The sequence below is a fragment of the Phasianus colchicus genome, chromosome 18, assembly GCF_987193195.1.
Source record: "Phasianus colchicus chromosome 18, bPhaCol1.hap1.1, whole genome shotgun sequence".
Classification (NCBI taxonomy): Eukaryota; Metazoa; Chordata; class Aves; order Galliformes; family Phasianidae; genus Phasianus; species Phasianus colchicus.
The window spans coordinates 9,637,919-9,663,122 of record NC_143453.1 but is presented as its reverse complement, the minus strand read 5'-3'; the positions used below and the strand labels follow the sequence as shown (position 1 = coordinate 9,663,122).

The window sequence follows — 25,204 nt, the reverse complement described above, 5'->3', positions numbered from 1 at the left end:
AAAAGGTAACTCTCAGCCTGAGCTAACTCGTAAGACAACATTCAAATCAATTTTCTCTGCTGCAGCCTCCACCTGTGACACCTTTACCCTACCGGGCACCTCAACGAGACTGCAGGGCAGGATGTGGGAGGGGGGGGGGGAAGCCAAGGGTACAAATCGGACCGAGCCGGACTCCACCCCGCGTTGAGCAGCAACTCAGAACCCGCCGCCCTCACGCCGCAACCCGACCTCGCACAAACCCGCCCCTTCCTGCGCCTCCCCAGCCCCCCCCATCACCCCGGCGTTCCCGGACGCCCCCCTCACGTGACGGCGCGGCCGGTTGAGCGACACCGAGCTCAGCCAATGGCGTTACGCCGCCCCCACTCGTAGGCGGGTCCTGTCGGGCCCAGCCGCGCGGCCGCGGCGAAGTTACCTCCGGGCGCTCCGGGAAGCTGCGGCTCCGCGGTTGGTGAGGCGCCGCTATGGAGGAGGCCGAGCCGAGCGAGCGCAGCCCTTTGCTGGGCAGCGGGGAGCGCGGACGCGCGGCGATCGGCGCCTTCCACGGGCGGCGGTTGGCCTGCGCCGCCGTACTGCTGGCCGAGCTGCTGGAGCGAGTGGCCTTCTACGGCATCACCTCCAACCTGGTGCTGTTCCTCAACGGGCCTCCGTACGGCTGGGAGGGCGCCCAGGCCAGCCAGGCCCTGCTGCTCTTCATGGGCATCACCTACCTGGTGTCGCCGTTTGGCGGCTGGTTGGCCGACGCGCTGCTGGGCAAGTTCGGCACCATCCTGCTCAGCATGGCTCTCTACCTGCTGGGCATGCTGGCCTTCCCCGTCATCGCCGCGCCGCACACCCGCCAGGGTCTCTGCGGGGACATCCCGCTGTTCCCCGTAGAGAACTGCTCCTCTCCGGCCGCCAACGCCACGCTGGCGCCGTGCTCCCAGGTGGGAGCCACCCGTTACTGCGCCGCCGCCACCTTCGTGGGACTGGTGCTGGTGGGGCTGGGCGTCGGGTCGGTCAAGGCCAACATCACCCCGTTCGGGGCAGATCAGGTCAAGTATCGCGTGGTGGCTGCCACGGCGTTCGGTGGTGCTGGTGTGGCCCAGGGGATGGGTGTAGGACACGGTCAGCGGGGTGGATGGCGTGCCAGCTGCTTCACGGAGGTGCTAAGCTTGGAGGGACTCGCGGCTTCCAGCTCCAGCTTCTGTGTAATGCAGGCTGCGGAGCCGTGCCCTGTTGGATGGGGTTTAGGAGTTTGCACCACGCCTGATCTCTTACAGCTTCTGGCTTCTGCGCAGTCCAGGGATCTGATCTGGCTGAGGGTGTCACCACAGCGAGGAGCTGGGTTGGGTTCTTGGTGGCTGTGGAGTAGATTGTCTGCTATCCTACTTGGTGGAGTTTGCACTGAGTTAATATGACCTCGGAGCTCAATCAGGTGGAATACCTGATAGACGTTTTAGCTTTGACAAGAGTAGCATGGGTCTTCTGGGGCAGTGCTCTGGAGCCTTTATCATCCTACATGATGAATGAAGGATAGACAATAGGCATTGGGATTTTTGTGCAGGCTGATGCTGTTCCAGATGACTGGTGGGAATGTGCTCTCTGAGCAGTAAGTGTATGACCTGAGCTGTTCTCATAAGAACGTGTCCTGTCCAATGGTCATGCTGAGATCCAGTTCAGTGATATGATTCACAGGGTCATCGCTGCAGAATCAAGTGACTTTATAGACAGTATTTGACAGATAGTATAGTCTGGAATGCACTGTTATGTGTATTTTTTTTGTAGTCTTATGCTAAAGTAGGATGCTGACTGTGAGGAACTCATGTTTAATTCCTGCTTTACAAATTGAGATTTTCAGATCGTTAGATACTGAGCATCTTTCCCAACAAATCCACTGTAGGTTCTGAAGAAGGGAACATACCTCCAATCCAGCTTACTGGTCCACTGAGTGCTGGCTACTGCAACAGGCAAAAAAGTACCATGAAATCATTTGTGAGAGGTTAGGATCTACCACAACCTCCTTGCCAAGTGTCCCTTTATTCTCTGTTGTGCAGTTTATATTTCTCATTCTTTGGCATTTCACATATTATAGATTCTGGAGTGAAAGGCAGTATATAAATGTAAAACGTTATTATAGACTGGGATTGTATGTCTCCAGTGTATCAGGTCTGTTTAAACCAGCACGAGCCCATCAAGTGAAATAGCTTTAATATGACTTTATCTTGTAAGGTGTTTTTCAAAACTGACTTCTTATCCTCAGGACACTTTATGACCATTAAATGTAAGAGAGAAATAATGGCAGGGAGAGAGCAAAAGAAGAACCATTGCCAATGGAAGCGTAGCTGCTGTAGCTGGAGTTTTTATGTTTATTTTTTTGTCTTTTCCCTCAGGATTTCAGTGAAAGCAGTTATTGGCAAGGTGTGCAGGTAATTCCCAGTGATTTATGTAGGATGAAGCACAAGAAATATTCCTGCTGGTTCATAATCACTACTGCTCTGCTGAGGACCAAATTTTTCTTCTCTGTTTCACTAGACTATGTGTTAAATGTGTGACAGTGTACCATTTACCTCATGGTGCAGTTCTGGGCCTTATGAGTGGCTTCTCCCCACATGGTAACATAGCTGGGTACATAGGCATAGATTGCTGAGAATAAAGGTGGTGTTTTTTTGTTGGTTTTTTTTTCCTCCAGAAGGTACAGACTGATCCAATGCTTATGTCTAAATCTGAGCTGATGCTTCTCAGAATATAGGCATGTGCTTATAAGCATGTGATGTGTATAACCTGGCAGTTTCCAGTTCCCCTTTTGGGGGGGAGTTTGCAATCACTTCCTGTTCTGTGCAGCAGTTCATGACTTTTTAGAGTTGGGAAACAATATGACTGTCCCTCGTTGTTGTGAAAGCTAATCTGAAGCCAAAAAATCAGTAGTAGATGACTGGTCTGGTATCAGCTGGTACTGTTGTTCTAATTAGAGATGAATCTGGTTTGGAGTTAAGGTGATTAGAGATGCTACTTTTATCCCACACAATTTCTCCTTTCTAAATTGCCACTCTAGTCATTAAATATATCAGTCCCTCTCTTGCCAAAAATCTTCTGGCTTTGCTACTTTAACAGCAATGGTTTCAGCATTGCCAAAGGCAGGGTGCTGTTGGAAGTTGCTGGTATGAAGTGATTTTCAGCCTTTCTTCTGGGGAAGGATAGGAGACCCATATAAAGAAAGGAAGGCTGCTAACAGCAAGTTGCCTTTTTTTTTCTTATTTAACTTGGGAAACTGTGGACCTCAAACAATCTGAAGGCAACAGTTTGAAAACTGAACTTGTGGCATTCACATGTGCAGTACTAATTTATTTGCTTCCACAGCCAGGACAACAGTGAGAGGAAGCAGGCTGGCAATGTGGAGTGATCAAATTTTAGTACGGAAATTGAAGGTTTTATAGCAACAAAGTACCTGTGCACAGCTTTCTTACAGAGCTCCCTCCAGTTGCTCTCAAACAATAACTGGTGAATCACTGTGTGCTTGTATAGATTCCTGGCTCTTTACATAAAAATCAGGAGAACCTACCTAACAGAACTTTAGTATTAGAGCAGCGTTGTCAAGCTGTAGGGACTGCTTGGGTCATCTTCCAAGATACTGGTGTTGAAAAATGCAGGAGAGGGTAATTCAGCAAGTGATCATCTTTCTTCTAAGTCAGAATGAGGTCTGAGTGGGAATGTCAGTGGCAGCTGTGCCATGGAGGTTGCTGTCAGTCACATAGTTTTTAGTGACCACTTTCACAGAATGCTGTAGCTAAAGAACTAGTTATTCTCTTAGTTTGAGCTGTGTTTAACATTTTGGTCATGACTGTTAGATGTTAACCTTATATCCTAAGCAGGCTTAGAGTATTGCAGGGCAGGGTTACAGGGCTCTGTCCTCTACTGAAAGTGGTTGTAAATAACCTTATTATTGCACAGCTCCTGTAGCACAGTGTTACAGGCACTTGGAATTCTTTAGCATGAGAACTGTAATTGCATCTCATCTGACCTCAGTCAGTGTAATATACATGTTTTGTATTCAAAATTTTGGCTCTGAGAACCATTCCTTACTGTTTTGAAATCCAATGCTGTGTAGGTCCAATTATAACACTCAGCATGCCATATTGATTTTCTTGCTGCATTTGGATTAGCTACACGTAAAGGATAGTTATCAGATAGATCAAGAAAATGATTGGACAGCAGAAATTTCAAGGCTTAGGCTAAACTTTCTTTTGCAAAAGTTATGTTAGATGTCTTGAGAATAGCAAGTTTTATTTCCTCTTTAGGGGTCCACCTCAGTGCAGGCAGCAATGGCAGCTGGTCAGTGATTGACAACGCAGCTGTGACCAGAATGCTTACAGTTACTCATTTTCTATTATTCTTCAGTTTTGGGGTTTTTTTTTGTTACCTACAGCAGTTACACTGTGTGCATTAGATATTGGCTGTTGTTCGTTTCAGTTGGGACACCTTTGAAACAGTTTTAGTACAATGTTTTAATTCAGTGATAGACAGTCTAGCACTCCAGCCTTGAAGTATTACTGATGTTTCCATTTCACCCGTGTTAAAAGTCAATCGAAAATAAACTTCAGTATGTTTTTCTTCTCCTTGACCATATATTAAAATGTATCATCTACAGTATTAGTAACAGAAGAGAGAAATAAATACTTATTGTTCATTCAGTGAACACTTAAGAGAACAAATCCATCTTGTGCTGTTACAGAGTTCAGATAATAGCCAACAGGGAGAAACTTTATATGGCCCTTTGTAAATATAGCTGATACTTTGGGTAGATGTTGCAACGTTTGAAAGGAACTACAAGGATTGCCTTTTAATTCTAGCATGTTTTCTGTTTCTTATGAAGTGTCTTTGTAGCTCTTCCACCAGCTAGTCTGGTGGGATTTCTGATGAGTTATTATTGTGGGTCAATGAAATGCCATAGTGACATTTCAGGCATGGCTGTGATGTAATTTTTCGTGCACATATACATACCTTGATAGGAAAGCAGAACATGAACTCTTTTCTTTGTAGGTCTGTGGTGCGTCTATATTCCTTTTTTTGTGACTGTCTCAGAAGGGATCCTGGAAAATGGGAGGGAAGTTCCAGGGAAGAGTCACGGTCAGTGGTTTCTGTGCAAGGAACCATGCAAAAGTCTATAACTTCCTGTGCCTCAGAAAAGGCAGCTAAAAGGAGGATGTAACGGCCATTTCTGGAAATGAGAGGAGTAGAAATGGATCAGCAGTGGGATAAAGCTCAGCTAGCTGCCTTCTGTTGTCTTCTGGAGTTAGGGAACACAAGCAAGGTTAGTGTTAGGCAGGTTCAACATGAATAAATGGTGATGTTTGCAGTGTGTAATTACCTGGTGATCTCTTTGCCACAGGCTGTTATGGATTCTAAGAGCTGACCTGGGTTCAGAGGGCAGGCTGAACAAGTTCAGCAGGGGAAAAATTCAACTGCAGGTCATGAAGTAGATGGAGGCTTCAGGAAGTTTGTCAGGAGCTCTGAGTTGGAGGTTGGATAATACTTGATAGAAATCCCATGCTGTGCTTTCCCTGTTCTTATACCGTACCAAAGTTTGCTTTTGTGCCTTCACTTGTCTTTGCATAGTCATCAGCAAGGTCATTTGTGAGAGAGGATGGGAAGTCTTTTTTTTTTTTTTTTTTTTTTGCAGTAAGTATAAGAGAACTGAGACTTTATCATGAAGAAATTAAAACCTTTTATCAAAAAGGTTGATAATTCATTACCCAAATTGGAACGCTTTCTGTGATGTAATTCTTTGCTAATACCCTGCTATCATTTAGGATCTGGGATAAATACCTAGTTTAATATACTACTACACTTGATGACCCTTAAGATGAAGGAATGGGTACCAAGCCAATGCTGGAGAAGGGGAATTTCTAAGTTGCAGGCTCTGAGATTGTATCTGACTTGCCAACAGACATACTTCAGTGTCTAACAATGCTATGAATCATGCATAGGAATAAATGCTTTCATATTTCTTTTGTTCAGTTTTCTTAAACGATACAGTAAGGGTTCTGCACCATTGAGAAACTTGAAGCTATAAATCAGAACTGACATTGTTAAAAACGTATTTCAACATATAGTTTGTTTTCTGTACTGCAAACTAAACACAAATCTTTTCAAGATCTGGTAAAATGAGGAAGGGAAACTAACTTGAAATTAGAAGTCGTCAACAACTGACTCAGCAAGTCCAGTGCACGGTACTTAATAGCCAATGTTAATGGCCTTTTAGTCATAAAACAGTGACAAATATGGTGTTATGGAATCTTCTATAGACAAGTTGATCTTTTTTAATGTGTTTCACATTTTAACTTGTGTAATTTCTCTTACATCACAACTTATGAGTTATCCTGAGTTCTTGTGACTAAATGACAACCACATGGGGTGACTTATGGTAGGCAACAGAGAATAAAGAGTGATGGTAAGAACTGTGCAGGATGATTCTATAAGGTAGAGATGTCTTATTTACATTTGAGAAACACTTCAAGCAGAAAAAGAACACTGTGAACTGGGCTGACTTGATAGAAGGGAAAATGTTTAATGGGGTTTTTACTGCCTGAAACCTCAAGCAGCCTGTTTTTTTTTTTCTTTTTTCTCCTTTTAAGGTCAAAATGGCAAGTCTTCAATTTATGTTCTGATGAGAGGAATTAGGACTGTGTTAAAACTTAAATTTGGAATTTGGGCTTTAATCACCAAATAGTCATTTGAGGCTTAGAAAATGGAACGCGATGAACTGTGAGCTATATGCAGTTGGAAGAAGCAACTGTAGTACTAGCAACGGATGGATTTGGGGGTATTTTAACTTTTTTTTTTTTTTTAACTAAAAATAAGTTACTTCAATTTGTGTGTGGTCTATGGGATGGTAATCTGAGCAAGGTTTGTCTAGAGAAATTGACCATGTGAGATACAGCGCAGTAGAAGTAATAACAGCCTTTCTGGAGAAGCTGTGCAGTTTAGCCTTAATGTGACTTCAGTCCAAATACTGAACTTCTAGAAAGGCACTGACATCACAGGATGGTTTTAGTAAGGCATCATTACATCACATACAATGCTAAGCCCAAAACAGTTACGTCTGAATTAAACCTGAACATTTCAGCGTGTTGTAGTTGATTGAATTCTAATAAACACTCTTCATTTCCTTCAGAAATTGAACAACTTGTTTTTAATTTTTTCCAGGTCAAAGATCGAGGTCCAGAAGCCACAAGAAGATTTTTTAATTGGTTTTACTGGAGCATTAATTTGGGAGCTATTCTGTCTCTGGGAGGCATTGCATACATTCAACAGAATGTGAGCTTCGTTATTGGATACACTATCCCAACAGTTTGCATTGGGATTTCATTCATGGTTTTCTTATGTGGTCAGAGTTTCTTCATCACAAAGCCACCTGATGGTAGTGCCTTCACAGACATGTTTAAAATTCTCGCATACTCTTGTTGCTCAAGAAAAAGACATATGGAACATTCGACTAATAGGTTTGTAACGAGCTCTTTTGTGTAGTCTGAATTACAGTGAATCACCCTAAGAATTGAAACTAATTTGCACAGGCTAGCTGGCAGTAAGTCATAAGGAGAGAATACACTAGAAGAATTTTGGTTCCTGGGGATTGTATTGTGGGACCACTAGGATGAAAGAGATGCATTTCGAGATCACTGAATCTCTGCTGTTTTCAACCGAACTACTGAAAGTGTAACATTACCCAACTTTGCTGCTTTTAAACATTAGTGAACTTTCCAAACTGCCTAGATATGTTTATGGGGCACCATCTGATTTTAAAAACACTGCCATCTGCATTCAGTGTTTTCTTATGAAGTTTGTTGGGTAGCTGAAACATATGACCATAGCATACTGGTGGCTCTGTCACTGACTGTAAAATGTGTGAGGTGCCTCTGCAGCAATGGTTTTCACATATTCACTTTGTAAGACAACCCAGTGAGTTAGAGTAACACATTTTGTGGTACTGTTAAGTTCTGCATATTGCAGCCCCATTTTTTTATACATGAACGAGAGGAAAAAAGGAAATCTTTATAATGAACATCTCACCTTGTGCTTTTGCTTGCTATTGATCCATTCTGGTCTAGTTAATTTGTTGTTAAGAATTACTTCTTTTGGAAATGCATGAGTTTGTTTGTTTGTTTTTAATAATGAAAGATAGTAGTACAAGGTGTCAAGTCAGGTTTTGTTGTTAAACAAACCTATCTATGATCTTTAAAACAGTGAAGGCCAGGGAGTCCTTCAGCAGCCTCGTAAGCAGAGCCTGTTTGAGATGGCTAAGCTGTCACGTGGAGGTCCATTCAGAGAAGATAAAGTTGAAGATGTGAAAGCTCTCGTGAAGATTATCCCTGTCTTTCTGGCTTTAATACCTTATTGGACAGTGTATTTTCAAGTGAGTAGTTTCAAATAGTTGTGCATTCTTTGTCATATGTAAGAAAAACAATCTCAAATATAAAGGACATTACTGCCTCTTCTAACAACTGCATTTGAAAGATCTGGGGCTATATTGTTAAGCTGTAGTTCTGAGCCCAGGCTGTAAACCTAACTCCTCTCTGAAAATTGCCTCACAGAGCTTCTACTTGAAGAAAGTACACAAAAGTTGTTTTTTAGTGGGGAGGGGATGAGGATACTGTTCTATAAAGTTTATTTACAGTTACCATTTAGTAGCTGTGATTTTAGAGAAGCTGACTATTGAACAGGATTCTTTAGAACTCCATATTGACTGCAAGTCTTGTTTAATACTCATGTATTATTATGTGTTCAATAATGTTATCTACTTGTCTTTTACATACCTAGAACTGCATCACATAACATTCTGTTAGCAAAAATAATACTGAGCGACGGTAGCTGCTTTTGCATTTTTGCTTTGTTGGATAAAATTACTGGGGAAAGCTGAATCAACTTACCAGTATGCCAATGTATCTAATTTCACATTTCTTCTGGGCACTCTTCTGTGTATATGAAGAACTTTCAGGCTTTTCCCCTGAAATTGAGAGGTGAAAAGCAGTTACTGGGAACTCTTTATAATTAAAATGTTTCATAGCTGTACAAATTAATTTATCTTAAATATTGCACTGTTTCATCTTGCAGTTGATTCACATAGGTCAGGGTCAGTGGACTGGATTGCATTTTTAATTAATTCCTTTCTAGTTCTTCCTCAGTGGGATGAATTGGAGTAGCATATATTTGGGGGAAAGAATACTGTAACTGTATTTCAAATCACACAAATGAGTCTTTGTGCACTTCGTAAAATTAAATTGATGGCTTAAAAACAGTTTAATGTTCTAACAGTAGTTCTTCTTGGTTTCTCAAATTAGCAATTTACTTTTGGTGTAATCTTTGTTAATAATAAAAAAAGTAAGACCATCTTGGTGTAATTTGGGCTTGTCCAAGTAATTTAAACTTGTCTTCCCTAATACTAGATGCAGACAACATACGTATTGCAAAGTCTTCATCTGAAAATTCCTGAAATAGCAAATGACACCAACTCAATTCATACGGTGAGTAGGGCACAACAAGTGAAAAGTATTTTTTCTTTAGTGGAAATGCAAAACTTTGTACAAAAAGTCTAGAAAGTTAAGGTAACAGCTAAGGGGAAATCAGCAGCCATAAAGACGGGGCATTTAAAAGCATGAACTACATTGATTTAGGCATATGTTGTAGCATAAAGAGTTTGCACAGTGGATGTGAGCACAGTGAGGTGGTGGAGAGGCATTTCAAGAGTGGTGACAGTGATGTGAAAAGCAAACCATGTTCTGAATGGCCATGCACAGATGTTACACCACAAGATGAAGAGCATTTCAATCAGCTCATCTGCACAAATCAGCTGATGGTGGTGGCTATGGTGAAAATAACATCATGTAGATGAGAATTTGTTCTATCAGTGTCATTGTGCTCTATCAGTTATAGTTTTCATGAAAATAATAGGTGGCATTACTTTCAGAGCAACCTATATGCATTGTTTAATAAATATAACAACATATGCAAGAGAAACTGAAGAAACCTTTAATCTCAGTATTTCATGAAAAATATTTTCTGTCTGTTACAAAATGGAAGAAAAAATCCAACCCTTAAGCATGAAATTCCTAACTTCAGTCATCTACTCTTTTAGTTTCCAGCAGCCTGGTTGACTATGTTTGATGCAGTGCTTATTCTCATCCTAATACCCTTAAAAGATAAATTAGTGGACCCCATTTTGAAGAGGCATGGCTTGCTTCCATCATCACTGAAGAGGATTGCAGTTGGGATGTTCTTTGTGATGTGTTCAGCATTTGCTGCAGGTAAGAAAGCAACTTGGAGATCTGCTTATTTAATCAGCAATTTGAAATAAAGTTTTTGAAAGCCTTGAATGTTTAATTCAAGAATATTCAAGAGTCTTTTTCATGAGACAGCTGGAACACAACTGCATGGATGCATTTCCTACAATGAAGGACATTTTATTCAAAGGTTGCTAGACTGGTTTGAATTTTTCCAATAAAATAGGAGCATTTTTCCTGCCTGAAACAGACTTTGAGCATGCCTTTTAAAATCAACTTGTAAGTTAAGATCTTCAGGTTTACATATTTCCTTAATTAACTGCCAGCATTACCTGCTAGTATGCTTGATTCAGGACAACAACTTATCTTCAACCGTATTTTCATAACAGATGCCTTATCTTCACTGATCAGTGCTTGGCTGAACAATGTGTTTAGCATTTGGATTTGAAGCCTTTAGTGCTCCTAGTATAAACTTTATTATATTATGGAAGACCATGTTCTCTGATCTATTACTTGTTTATCTTGAAGTTGAACATCTATTTATCCTGAAAAACAAAGAGGTTCAGAAATTAAGTATGCTCCTTCATGCAGTCTGACTTTTGAGTTTAAAATAATTGAATTTCTACCTAAAATCCTTTCCCTTTATCTGAAATAATAAAGTCAGATTATTGCTGAACAAGAGTTTCTTCTTCCCACTGTTTTTTTTTTTCCTCCTTTACCTTAATGTTCCCTAATGTTTGGGAATTACTGTAGTGTAAAATAGCTTAGCTATAGCATGAAAGGAAAAAGATGGCATCTCTGTTCAAACTATAAATCAGCTGCTTTTGAGATGATTTAAAGCTGTTAAGCACTGCTGATGTGGAACTGAACATCTCTGAGCAATGCTTCATAGAATGAATAGCCTTCACCCAGTATCACTGTAACGAACATATTGATAAAGCATGATAGCATTAAATAAATTAATTTTAGCAGTTGTAATCTCCTATATTTTAGGGAAAGGGACACTTTATATGGCTATGATGATTTCTTTCAATGAGAGAGATAATTACCTTATTAGGTGAAGGTCACTTTGTATGTGGGCAAGTAAAGTTCTTTTAGCAAAGTCATTTAAACTTAAAATAGGAATGTTTCTCTTATTCCATGTTACACAGGACACTGCTACCAGCAAAAGAAGGTGATGTAAAACAGTTAAATGTCAGCTCTTTAAATAGAACCTGCTGGCTCACATAGAACTGAACTCAAAAACAGTAATATCAGTATTAGTACTGGGGGGGCTGAAGCATATTGAGCATGGATTGCTAAGTTGAGGGAATGATTTCACGTAGCAGAATCTTTAATGTCAAATGCTTTCTGTTCTATTCACCTACAAATACGATGTGCAATTCTGTTGGTTTGATTACCTGCAATCTGGGTGGAAAGTTGAACCTTTTAGAATAATTTGGCATCCATTCATCATAATGTGAATCCGAGTGCTTTCACTGTGGCAGCTTTGAGGCACAGGGGCCTCTGTTTAATGGGGAAAAGCTTCTGTTGTCTCTTTCATAATTTTTTTATTTTCTCATTAAACTGTATTTATAGAAGCCATATTTTAATGCTTCTAAAATACAACAGTGCTTCCCACAGTTTCTGCATTAGAGGAAATGATTTCAATTTTGAGAACTTGAGGATGTTAATATCTTAGCTTGAAGCCTTGCAAAAGTATACTAATGATTTGTTTGGGCCATGTTTCCATTTTAACTTGCTTATCTAACTGGTATTAGTTCTGGCCGCTATTATGGCTTCCTATTAGGTGCTTAGGTCGTATTAAATACCTTATAAACTGTGTGAGACTGCAGCTGATGAGACGTAGCAAACATTTGCTGCGCTTCATGCATTTTACTGTATATTTTGAGCAGCAGGATTTGAGGTTATTCAGCTGGAAAATCTACTTCATTTATAGAGTTTAAACAATTATTTCAAGAATTTAAGATTCTTTTAACTACAAATAAAATAAGATTAAACTTGAGGCTTGCCTCTCAAAGGCTAAGAAAGACTCAATCGATTCTAGATTCTATGGCAGTTTAGTGTAATGTAGTTACACTCCTATGTTGAACACCTCCTAAGTTTCTTATGATGTGAAGGGTGTCAAACAAATTAAGGATCTCTAGCTGCTTTAAGAACCATAATTTTGTGCTGAATATATATGAAGGAAGTTATGCACGAGTTCTTAGCTGAATCTGCTGCTTTGTTGATGTTCTAAGTTCCATTCTAAACGGTTGGCTGTGTTAAAAACATAACATCAAGATAACCTGCTTTATTTTAATTACTTCATCTTCTCATGGTTCAGAGGGCACTGAGTTAATTGCAGAGCTAAAGAAAGATACCTTTAAAAAAAGGTGTCAAAGTGATCACCTGGAAGGAAACAAGGAAGGCAGAGAAAATGTGGTGGCCCAGCACTAAACCCTGAGTTCAGAATAGTCGTTCCCTCAAAAACAGATGGTATGAAGGAAATCACTCTTTATAGCACTATTGGAACCATTTTAATAAACAAAATGGTTCCAGGCTTACCAGCACCCTGTGATACTTCAAAGGAATAGTTTCTGAAAGTGTATTTAAAAAATAAAAGCAATGACAAAAGCCACACATTCCCTAAAAAAGAACCAAATTTTGTATGAGAAAGCTCTTAACTAATCCATCTGGCAAAAGGTTAAGTATTTTTTATAGTTATTGCTACTGAATGAGAATATAACTGCTGCAGTTCTCTGGCAGAGGAACTATGCTCCTTAAAGTAACTATAATAAGAGTAGTCTGTAGTGATTTCTATTCAGAAGAAATACATATTCCTATTTAATAAATTGTAATTGACATGCAGGACTGAATGCTTGTTTAATTCTTAATTCCTCTTAATTCTTAAGTGTTTTTTTTCCCCACTCTATGTAGGAATTCTGGAAAGCAACAGACTGAAAATTGTAAAGATCAAAACAATCAATCAGACAATTGGAAATGTTACATACCATGCTGCAGATCTGCCAATATGGTGGCAGATTCCTCAGTACGTGCTCATTGGATTCAGTGAAATATTTGCAAGTATAGCAGGTAAGAGATTCTGTGTCTTAGATCTGCTTTCTTCTCTATCACAAATGATGGGTTCTCAGAAAATACTTCCTTCGAATCACTATAAATGAGCACTGATGTCCTCAAATGCAATATTACACAATATTGCTTAATTGCTTGCTTTCCCTTCATATGCTGTTTTTCCCATTTGAAAACTGGCTTTATAAGATACTCAGTCTTCTCAAAACTGAGTTTCAGGCAGAGCAGGATTTGAATGTTTGCCTGCTGTTCAGTTAGCATGGGATATGTGCAAGCCCTAATGGCAGACAAGATAGCCTTTCAACAGTGCATTTTATGAAGAGTGGTTTTAATGCTGTATTTCCTCTGAATTGCAAATAAAAATTTGTTCTATAACTTTTCCGCTTAGAAACTGAGTTCACAATTTAGGTAGTCAATTAGGATGTGGAATCTTCCTTTCTGAAGGCAAAAAGGAAGGAACCATTCTTTTTTAAAAAAAAAAACCCAAGATTTATTCCCAGTTTACGTTCATGTTGCTTAAGTTTCTACATCTGTACAATAAGAGTTAAGTGACATTAAAAAATTGTTTTCAATTAAGCTGAAAGTGAAATGGGAGGAGAGGGTGAAAGGAGTATTAAATCTTATTTTCTGACCTGTTTCATATACGTACATGGCTAGTTAGCACAAAGAAAGCACAGCCAATTTATCTGTTATCCTGGTGTGGCCAACGTTACCTTATTGCAATTAGACAAAGTGTTATTGTGAATCTCATAGTGCAGTGTTTACATATCTAGAGCTTGGCAAAGTGCTTACTAACTAATAATAGAAAACGTTCATGATCACATAAGTAGTTATTTTGGTGCTTTTCCAGTAGAATTGCAGCACTACCTGATGAAATACATTGGAAGCTCCAGTGACTTCATTTTAAAAATCTTCATAACTAACGTTTCAGTTATTTACGTGTTGTAGCACTGTTTCAGAATATTGAACTTAGAAGATCATCCATTTAAACTGGCTTTATGCTTAGTTCTTTCCCTTAGTTTGCTTAGAAGAGTTTCCTGGTTTCATTCTCCCTGTAGGTGGTCACTTTCATTTCTCACACTGGGCAAGCACAGTGAGTAAAACAAGATCCCCTGATTCTCTAAGATCTTGCTGGCAGTGGCCCCAGCTGTCACATGCTCTGTGGAGGAGATAACTTCTACTCTATCAGGTTTCTAGTTATGTGTGGTTGACTGTCATCACAGCTGTTGGGAAATGAAACAAAGTGCCTGGGTTTCTATGCAAGGAGGAAAAAAAAAAAATGTGGCTTTCATGGATTGGGTTCCTTTCCCTATTTCTGTTTCTGAAACAGCTTTGTGTGTTTACCTGCACAGGTTATAAGTTTCCGTAATTTTTTTTTTTTCCAACTTGGTAAAAACTGCTGCAACTATTCCAAATTTAGCAGATTTGGAAATTGCTTGTCTCCATGCCCCACAGTGATGTGTAGGCAAGTCTTTCTTTTGCTTCAACACTAGGAAGGCGTGGGGAGAGTTCACTATCTTTAAAGCACACCAAGACCTCAGATGCTAAACACCATAGATTCTTAAATGGAAAGTATAATTTGGTAGCACAGTAGCCTCTGCAGGGGAACACAGCTGCATAGCCACTGCTATCCTGTATTACACTGCATTTCAGTATGTATGAACAGTAGCCATCACAAATCCAAAATAGAACAACCTGAAGATGGAAGTCATACTTAATCAAGTTACTTTCTGCAACTGAGGCTATATTTAACTTTAATCAAGAGTAAAATGTTTTAGTTTTAGTTACAACTTCAGGGACCATGCCAGTTAAATTGGAACTCAGATAAACAGATGATTCATTGCAATGCCAGTATTCATGCAAATGTAAATTCCTTCTCTTACACGTTGTTGTTTCTCATTTTTATCAGTCTGCTGCTGGTTGAGCTCCAATTTAAGGATTGGTTTGGTGGTATTTCTGTTTTCCCTCCCCTCCCCCCTCAACTGCTTTACTGGACTTCTTTGTGGAAAGCAAAGTCTTTAAGGCTTACATTATTCTTATGACAATACCCTGCTGTGTTTGTCTGCACTTGCTGCATCTGTATCAACAGCTTTGTGTCTTCAAAAACTGGTAGATGGTCAATGTTAAGAAAAAAAATGCAAATGCTTCTCTTTGAACCAAAGATTCCATGGAGATCTTAATTGCTTTTGTACTACACTTTCATGTGGCTTGTTTTTACAGAGCTTCTTTCCCCTGCCTTCTGATTGTTATCTAAACTGAATTCCCAGTATCTTTAAGAAAGTCCCTTAAGACTTCAGTAGAATGTGCTTTACCAATTTGATACTCAAAGCTGATAAAAGCATCTCTTTTGCCATCTTAAAAAAAACCACACAAAACTAAACTGTTAATGGTCACAAAACTATCTTGATTTGAAAATATTTACTGCAAATAAAAGGGGACTAAATATCATAAGAGCAGAAACAGATTTGGTAGCTGCTGGTTCTTTGTTTACTGTAAAACCAAACATACTCTTATTAAGTTACAGTAGTTACACTTGATTTGCTTTTAAAAGATGACACACATTGCATTAATGTTTTGTATTATTCTGTCAGTCCTCTTAAAGCACTCTTATTTGGCTGGGAATCATCATCTCACCTGACAACACCAACTAGAGGGTTTAATATCAAAAGTGATTGTTTGAGCTAGCATGAAATTGTTATCACTGGCTGCCAGCAGGCAAGAGGATCTCTGAAGGCAAAGAAAAGATTTTGTATTCTTCATGCTAGATTAAATTCTAGGTTTGTTGGAAACATTATTCAAGTTTAAAGATATGCTTTTCCCTCTCCTAAGAAAAAAAAGGGATAGTGCTGTATACATTCTGGATTTTTGTTTTGAGTGTTAAGATTTTCCACCAACCCAGTCTAGTTGTGCAGTGAACAAGAGAAGAAGTGGTCTTCACTTTTCCATATGATGTTCTTAAGCCTAACTTGCACAGTAGATGTGGAAGCGAATGATACTCCTAACATTTGTAGCAAGAATGATTACAACAGGTTGAAGAACAGGCTATTGTATAGCAAGAGCAATATGCTTGGTTTTTTTTTTTTTTTTTTTTTTGTCAGACTGGCCAGGTAAATAGTTCTTGAGAAGTCTGCACTGTTATTACTAGAGGAAAAAGAAAACTGACTTTTTAATTCTCAAAATAAATACGAGGTTGTTGTGACTCTCTCCTTCTCTGTAGCAATTCTCTCATTGTGGTCTGAATTTACAGGAACTTACACAGCTGAGTTGCACAAAGAATGTTTCAGTTCCCATCCAGAATCACAGACAGGTTGCTACTGAGCCATTCAAATGTATTTTGCAAAGGAAAAGAGAAGTGCGTTGGTTATCAGAGATTTCTTAGGTGGCAGTGCAGAATGCTGTTAGACCAGTAAGTGAGAACACGTAATTCTGTTTCTCTTAGAAGAGCTCCCTTGCATCATGCAAATCGACCTGTTGCACTTGAAGCGTTAAGTCTTTTCTTGAAGAGAAATGCCAGTGTCTATCAATTAACCTCTGCCTGGAATAGCAGAAGTTAAATACCAATAACAACAAAAATAAGCATATGTTTATTATCTGGTACAATATTTGTGCTGATTTTAGGTCTATAACTGTAAGACTGGCAAGGGAAGCATTAGATGAGGCAGTGGATTCAGTCATTAATTTCAGTATGAAGCAGCCTGTTTTGAAACAAGCCTTTCATCTGTCTGAAGAAGCTCTGTGATTTAACTGTCTCTTGTGAATAATCCCTTTTGACAGGAATATTGCTTTAAAAAAGAGTTAATAGTGGGCATTAGTCTTTGCAAGGCAGAAAGTTAACCTGTGTGTCCTGTAGGTATTCAATTTCAGTAGCACAGATTGTTTTCAAATTGATGTTATTGGATTGGGTTTTTTTTCCTTGGTTGAAATTGGAGTAAGCATAGCTTAAAGTTGAATTCTCATTTATATAAGTCTTAAAGAACACGCATGCAAGCAACAGGCTCAGAACATTCTAAATCAAAGCTAAGTTGTAAATAATTGCTGTCTTCTCAGATACAACTGATTCTTCTGTTTACATCAGAGATACAGACAGGGAGCCTATGAGAAATAAACGTTCCTGGTCAATGCAAGAGAGCTTGTTCTTGATTACTTTGTTCTTAGTAAGGAAGGCCACTTGCCTTATAAATACTGCACAACTGGTGAAATGCATTGAAACAGGTGAACACGGACCTTGCCAGATTAGACTTGCTTAATATGTATCTTAAAGAATAAAATTAGATAGAAAAACTGAATAGGCTGAATCAGAAGATTCCTTGATACTGTACATGTAATGTTAATGAGATCAAAGCACTGGTCTCAGATATCATCCGTTTGAGAATTGATAACTGTAATGCTATAACAGGATGGAAAGTACCACAATAATAGCAGGGTGGCAAAGCCCTTAGCTACAGCAAATGAAAACAAACCCAAATGCAGCAGATGCAGAAATGAAGGAAAATTGCTGCTTACCTTTGGAAGGCCACAGATATACAAGAATCTCCAGGAAAAGATACTCTCACCTTCACTGCCAAGCCTTAAATGAGGTCTGGGAAGGGCTGGATCCTGGTTCCACCCCTTCCAATCACTCAGTCCAGTGTCTACACCTGAGCTCCCCTGGGTTGGCCCTGCCTTCCCACCAGGTGCTCCATCACTGCTTCAGGTCATATCTTAGCATTTCCTCTACAATATCTAGCAGGATTCATAAAGTAGTTAGGGGAGACTAGGAAATAGTAAGAATTCACTACTTCACTGTCTCCCAAAATCTGAGGCTAGTTTTGGATATTTAACATAGCAGAAATAGTATATATTTGTAAATTCTGTAACACTGAATAGGGATAAATTACTATGGTTTCTTAGATCTCTCAATAACATACATTTTTTTTCTTTTAATACAGGTCTAGAATTTGCATATTCAGCTGCTCCCAAATCTATGCAGAGTGCTATTATGGGACTGTTTTTTTTCTTTTCGGGGATTGGATCATTTGTTGGATCTGGATTGTTGGCATTGGTGTCTATTAAAGAAATTGGCTGGATGAGTAATCACACTGATTTTGGTAAGTTATTTGCAGCTTACTCGTAGTTCTATGAAGTCAGTTGCTTTCTCCAGAAACAGTCGAGCATCAAGCAGTGGAACTGTTGAATCTTACTACTTAGAAGATATATACTTGTCTACTGTTATGTTAAGGATTACACTTCATCTTGCATACAGGTCTGACTAATGTGCCAGGGCAACACAATACATTGTTCTCATGAAAGCATGGGAAACACAAATTTAGTTTTTTGCCTAAAGTACTGAAAGTACTTTCTGGAGACATGGGGAATAAAATGTACCTACATCTTTCTTAGAGATTATTCAGCTTCTTAGTTTCAAGAGTCTCTGTGGCAATTACTGTGAGTTAATTTTTCCATTTCTGTCTGCTAGCTGTTTTTACTCTTTTGAAGTCCAATGGAACTTTTGCTTTGTATTGCCAGTTAAAGTTAAAAATAATTATTGGCACCAGTAGGTGGCACCTTGGGAATTTCAGAAAATCCTGCCATCATCAATGGTTTAATTAGTTCCAACAGAAAGAGCATAAAAAGTCCTCAAAACATATGCCAGGCCTTCTGTGTATAAATGGCTTAAACTTGCTTTAAAATTAGTATGAGAAAATTTTCTGTTTGATTTGGTTTTACCAAAAAGTAACACTTTCTGGAAGTCAGCCTTGTTTGATAAGGCGTTCCTGTACAAAATTGCAGGTGAAAAGTAGCCTTGGCTTTATGCGAGTGTCCTCACCAAAGGGAAGTTTAATCACGTCTGGCTCAAGGCTGAGGCACTCAATAGGTGCTTTCCATTTGTAGCATGTTCTGTTGGTACTACTTTTACTATTTATATTGGGGGAGTAAACAGAACTGCTGCTGCTGCTATTTGATTTGGTCTAATGCTATTGAAAGCCATTACCAAATTCTGATAGAAAATTTACTTAGGCCTTCAAGAGCAGGAATTGTAAGGAGAAGACTTTATTAAATGAAAGACTTGCAATTTTTTTTTTAATTAGCTGCTGCATAATAACTATAAGCATGTGCACCAAGTTTATGCTATTTGAGCAACTCACTGTGCCATTTGATGTAACTACCTGCCTGCAAAATCTACTGACAACATTTATTCTCTGCTGGCACGTCAGTGTTGATTGCTGCCTTTGCAATGGCTGTTATTTCTCTGACACAAACTTGAGGTTTCATGGGTTTAATATCCCATCTCATAAAGGATAATTACTACTTTTTAACCACATCTGCTCTTGAAGTGGAGATTCGCATGTATATTGTATTTTAAATGTCAAGGAAAGACTTGGCTTAATTTTATTGCATTTTACTAGAAATTCGTTTAATTGAATCATACGTTTCAGTAATTAAAGTAATTTAATCAGAACATTTATAGGCACGCTGCATGAACAGCTTGTTAGGATGGATCTACACTTCAGTATTTTTACACCTTCTAACCTTTGTGATAATCTTAATGGTCTCATTGGCTGTGGCTCATGTGACATGTTGGAAATGAGCCACGATATATTTGTCCTAGAAGTACAGCAATACTGGATATTTCTTAATGGAGGAATAATGTTTTAGCAGTGAGCTTTCTTAATTTAACATTAATTAATGTGCTACAACTCACTCATTTATAACAACGTTGAGGGACTGTCAAAGGTGAATTGAACTGAAAGGAACCATGTATCATTTCATGAATTCTTAACTTTGTTCCAAGAGAGGGCTGAGATAACTGCTGTCCTATACCTACAGAGCTGCCAAACTTCTTCCCTCGTACCATTCATTTTATGATTCTTTTGATTTTCACTTGAAATGAGTTGCCTCCTGAAAAAATTGATGTGATTTCTGTTACTTACATATATAGAAGTAATATTGAGATTTTCAGCTGTTTTATTTGAGGTCAGCAAAGCGTTGCAATTTTGCAGAATGAAGGAGGAAGAATGGAAGATTATTAAAGTTTTAAAATTGTTCTGACTCTGGTGAAGCATGCATGTTGCTACATATATAGATTCCTCATTGGCACAAAGTTCTTACAGTGGTGGGAGTAGCTTCCTGCCATTCTTTTTATAAGGGACATCATGCAGTAAGAGTCCACCTCCTTCCTCAGAGACATTATATGGTTTAAGGCACTGAATCACTGACGAAAGATGAAGTGTATTTTCCTGTAAAGTTCCATTGTTTGTCCTGCATAACCGTGCTGTCAGTGTTTAGGTCTTGCCCATGTTTTGCAAAGAAGTCTTCACTACTTAAGCTTGAAGGGATTGATGTTTTCACTTTTATATTCTTTATTAATGTTTATTTTTTCCTCCCTATTTTTTTTTCTAGGTAACATTAATGGCTGCCAATTAAATTATTACTTTTTTTTACTGGCTGCCATCCAAGGAGCAACCCTCTTGCTTTTCCTTATTGTTTCTGTGAAATATGATCATCAAAAATCAAAGATGAATGACGTAGCTGCCAATGGGAGGATCTGATGTCTGTTACAGAGCAGATTATTAAAGCAGCTCATGCTGAGTCTGTGAGATCTTATGTTTTCTCCAGAGAGACTCTTATTAGACTTGCATGTTACAAGAGTTCTCGCCCCTGCCGCTCTCAGTTAACGTAGGTAAGTGCCTTATGTTGGTGGGGCTCATTTCTTGCACTATGTCCTGGCAGAGGACAAACACAAATCTTGGAAGTGTATCAACTCTAGGCATTCAAGTTGCTCTTTGTAATCATGTGATGTTTACTAAACTCTTGAAAGCTGGGACTTATGCTTGGAAATAGAGTGCAGCGAGTCATGTGTGGCATGGGTTAGCTGCACACTAACTGTGAGAAACTGCTAAGTGAAACACCGTGGATCTACAGAAACAGTCAGCTGCCTCAAGCCCACACTGAGGATGCATAGGAAAGAAAACATTTCACAGGAGCCTGAAGTAGCAGTCGCAAGAACAAACATATATAAGCCACAAGAGCTGGCTTTCTTGGGAGAAGTGGGGACAAATTAAGTTGCAGATCAGCTGTAATTAAAAAAGAAAAGTAATCATCATTCACTGGGAGTGAACTCAGCCATTAAGATCCAAACTTGCAGTCAAGTGTGTCTGATACTGGAGGCTGAGCTGTGAATGTGCTGGTTCTACATGTTGCAGTAGCTTGGCATGCAGCTGCTCTAAGTTTTGCTGCATAGTAAACATTTGTTGGCAGTGAAATGGTTTTACTTCAGAATTGGTTTTGAATTTGCATTGGATGTATTAGGCCAAAATAAAAACATACATCTTATGACAGAGTATTCTTCAGTCTAACACTGTTACTTCCCTAAGGAATATTTTAAATATTTGCAGAAAGGACTGAGATTGAATTCTCAGAAGATGAATGCACAATAACAATTTAGAAGCCTTTCAAGCCAGTTCCTTCAGTTCTGCATCTTAGTTCTGGCTACCATGCTGCAGGGTTTGCATCTTTCAGCAACACATTCCTATAGCAGAACAAATGGTTTCACATTTGGCCTCCTGAATTCTAGTGATTTTAACAACTGATTGCGTGCAGGCTGGGATGGAAGATGATATTTTGCAAGGAATAATGTGGAAAGAAAATGAAAACAATTTTTTTTATTAATATATTGGATTTTATAGTTTCCTTTGCATTTATGTTGTCAAAATGTCCCTTTTTTTTGTACACGGGCATCTTTTTAATGCGTTTACAAAATAAAATGAACTTCCTTGCTGTGACTTTCGACCCTTTGTTTCTAAGTGAATAAAACTGTCCTACAACTATTCTGGTTTTTAGCCTTTATTTCCTGAGCATACACTGAAATTCTATTAAATGTCAATGTGCATTGACATCCTATTAGCTTTGTCAGGTAATGTAAGAGTACACATGCTGTCTTTGCCATGGTAATCAGGGGAAATATCAGAATAGAGTTCCTTCTTGAATATATAGTGTTTCAGTTATTCAGTCTGAAGGACTGTTGCTGTTCTCAGTAACTAAGTGTTTCTTCTGCTGCTAGATCTTGTCAACTCTGGTGTCCCTATTTACTCCTTTTCCAGGAAGTGAACTTCATTTCACTATTTTTCTCCAGTCTTCATATTTTTAACAGCGCTCACAAATCTCTGATTTGATGCTGGCCAGCTCCAACCTGGTTAAACCAAGTTAGATGAAGATTGCCACAGAAACAAGAAGCCTAACACTGTGACAGCCCACACAGGCAAGCTTCTGGGAAACTTCCAAACCTTGTATGGATTATTTAAGGAGGAGTTTAATGAATAAATACTAGGTTAGTCCACATATTAGGCAGATGACTTTTACCTTGTCACAAGCATACAGTAAGTATCTGCAGTTTCTGTAGGGCTGTGCTGGTTCTTACACTCTGGAGATGACTTGAACGTGCAATCAATTGTACAATTTAATTTTTATTTGGAATGACTTGGCTGAGCTCCAGGCACAAGTAATTATGACCATTTATGAAGATTAATCTGGCACTTCTCATCAAAGGGATGACAAAGGCTTATGCCTTTGTGACTCAAAGACTTAACTGATTCTTCCTCCCAGTCTTTTTAGCGATTCCATTCCACTCACAAAAATAAGACTCATCAATTAACTTTGTGACTGAGCACTGCACCTCATTAATGAAATACCTTGAAGTGGTGCTGTTTGAATTTAGTTATGTTCGCTCTTAGATTGTTCCAATGTAGAAGGAAGATCTGATGGGAATCATCTGTTTCTAAGCTCCTGACTTTCCAGGTGTCTGAAATTCAAGGCACAGTGTTGGAAAGGAAATAGTTGTTAAACATGAGAGCAGGTATCTGACTAAAATTCGTTATTTGTTATTCACAAGGCATTATGAAATGTGCCAATGCAAGCTGTAATCATGTATGGAAATAGCTGCCTGGCCCCTTGTGTGTCACGCAGATGAATGCATTGTTCATCCAGCATGTAGATCTTTTAAGAATACAGCAAAACCTCTTCTCTTATGTCTCTTGTACCTACACTCCATCCTGGATATACCTCCTCAGAAAAGGGGAGGTGTTTTTCATCTGCTTATATAAACCCCCCAGAGTGAGTTTAATTACAGAATATGAGACCTCTGTCAATATTTCCCTCATAAGTCTGTAGTCATTTCTTCGAAGAGTTGAGGATTTGGGGTTTGTTATTTCTGTTTAGTTTTCTTCAGCAAAAGCTGCTCAGTGCTGACATGTCAGCCAAAGCTTCAACTTAACAATAAACAGTGCATTAAACAATAAACCTGTATTAAAGATGCATGGAGTTCTTAACATCTTTTTGTGTTTGAAATTGCTTTTTGAAATATTTTATCTTAGAGAATTTGTTTATATGCAGGGCAAGTTCCGTTAGTGCAGACAGGGCCTCAGGGGAAGATTACAATGCTTTTCATTTCAGCAGTCAATAGTCTGAGATGTAGATTTGTCTCTGAGGAAGCAGAGAATTTGTAGACCAACGCTTGCATTGATGGAGGAGTAATGCACACACCTGACACTCTGGTACCTGCTGGCCCTGCAGCAATGATGTAACTGCAGGGAAAAAATAAGAAGGGATCTGCAGTCAGAAGCTATTAAAGGATAAGTTTGTAAATAGGAGCTTTGTCTCAGGTAGTGCTACATTCAGAATAGCAATGAACGATGCTTTCAGTAAAGGCTGCCCACTGCCAGTTCATACAACCTGCCTGGTGGCTGTTTTCTCATGTGTTGAATACAGCATGGTTTAGCAGTCCTTCCCAGCTTAGACTTAATTTTCCTCCTGCAGTATTCACAGTACAGATACTTAAGTAAAGAGGAAGACTGGCTGTCAAAGCCCTGTTACACAGTCATCAGATCCACTTAGACTGGTTTTAAAATAAGCCTTGTTACCCAACTAGCAATCTTTAACCTGCAGTCTGCTGGACTCAAAAGGTCATCAAGAAGGATAAAAGACATCATATTTTGCAATTGAGAATTCACCACAATCCATCCCACTACCTTCTTCTGCCAGTAGCTGCACTAATGCTTGAAAAAAAGGCAAAGCAACCAAGTGTATTGAGGAACAAGCCCTTTAACAGGAATAAATTCAAAACATGTATATAACATTAATGGATGTCCTTTAGAGGAAGCAGTGCCTGCTCAGCTAAGCTGTGACTGTTTTGTATAGGCAGTCCTGAGCTAGATGGATGCTGATTAGAACTACAGCACCGGCTGCTCCTTGGCTGGCTCTGCTGCTCCAGGGGTCATCAGCATCCAACCAGTGGCCTTAGATATGGTCTACACAATCACAGGAACACTGAGACTGCATCATAGACACGTCCAATACTGTATTCCTCCTCTGGTGCATAGCTACAGTTCAGTATTTTACTGATAATACTTCTCATCCCTCTTACTAGGAAGTGTTAGTCAGTAATGAGATTTAGTGATATAACACAGTTCATAAATCACTTTTGACAGGAAATAGAACGCTTTAATGAACAAGGGAAAACAAGGTAAATATTGCTTAAGCTTTTGAAAATGGGACTTCAAACAGATAACATGGCTTCTGAAAGCTGAAAAATGCACTTGACTATCTCTGCACATTTAATACTGTACATCACAATCTCTTCCCATCTATCCTATCCCCTTTTCATGAGCAGTTTTTCTCCTGGCTCTAACTCTCAGGAGACCTTGTGGTCCTGAATTGCTCTGCCTGCTGTTAGTACCGTGCATCAACACAAAGGGACTAAAGCATATATGTCAGTAATGGTAACTATTAAGACCTTCATCATAACTGCATGCATTTTTTATCTCCCAGTCATGAAGCAACATAAAAGAACAACACTTTTTAGTTGTATTGCAAGTATTATGTTCATGTTTGTTGTATCAAATCAC

The 25,204-nt window shown here is 39.1% G+C and overlaps 1 protein-coding gene and 1 long non-coding RNA gene across 2 annotated transcripts; one reads left to right on the top strand and one right to left on the bottom strand.

Moving 5' to 3' along the window:
- Positions 1-365: 365 nt before the first annotated feature.
- SLC15A4 (solute carrier family 15 member 4) lies at positions 366-22,132 on the top strand. The gene is made up of 8 exons (XM_031592705.2): positions 366-1,031; positions 7,183-7,478; positions 8,221-8,389; positions 9,420-9,497; positions 10,109-10,277; positions 13,173-13,328; positions 18,254-18,412; positions 20,706-22,132. Exons 1-8 carry the CDS (start codon positions 462-464, stop codon positions 20,852-20,854), a joined length of 1,746 nt encoding a protein of 581 aa, XP_031448565.1. The 5' UTR covers positions 366-461; the 3' UTR covers positions 20,855-22,132.
- LOC149915543 (uncharacterized) lies at positions 5,108-10,945 on the bottom strand. Its single transcript, XR_016472127.1, has 3 exons — positions 10,586-10,945; positions 8,904-8,980; positions 5,108-5,194 (listed from the first exon to the last, which is right to left on the bottom strand). It is a non-coding gene; the product is annotated as an uncharacterized LOC149915543 (long non-coding RNA).
- Positions 22,133-25,204: the final 3,072 nt, after the last annotated feature.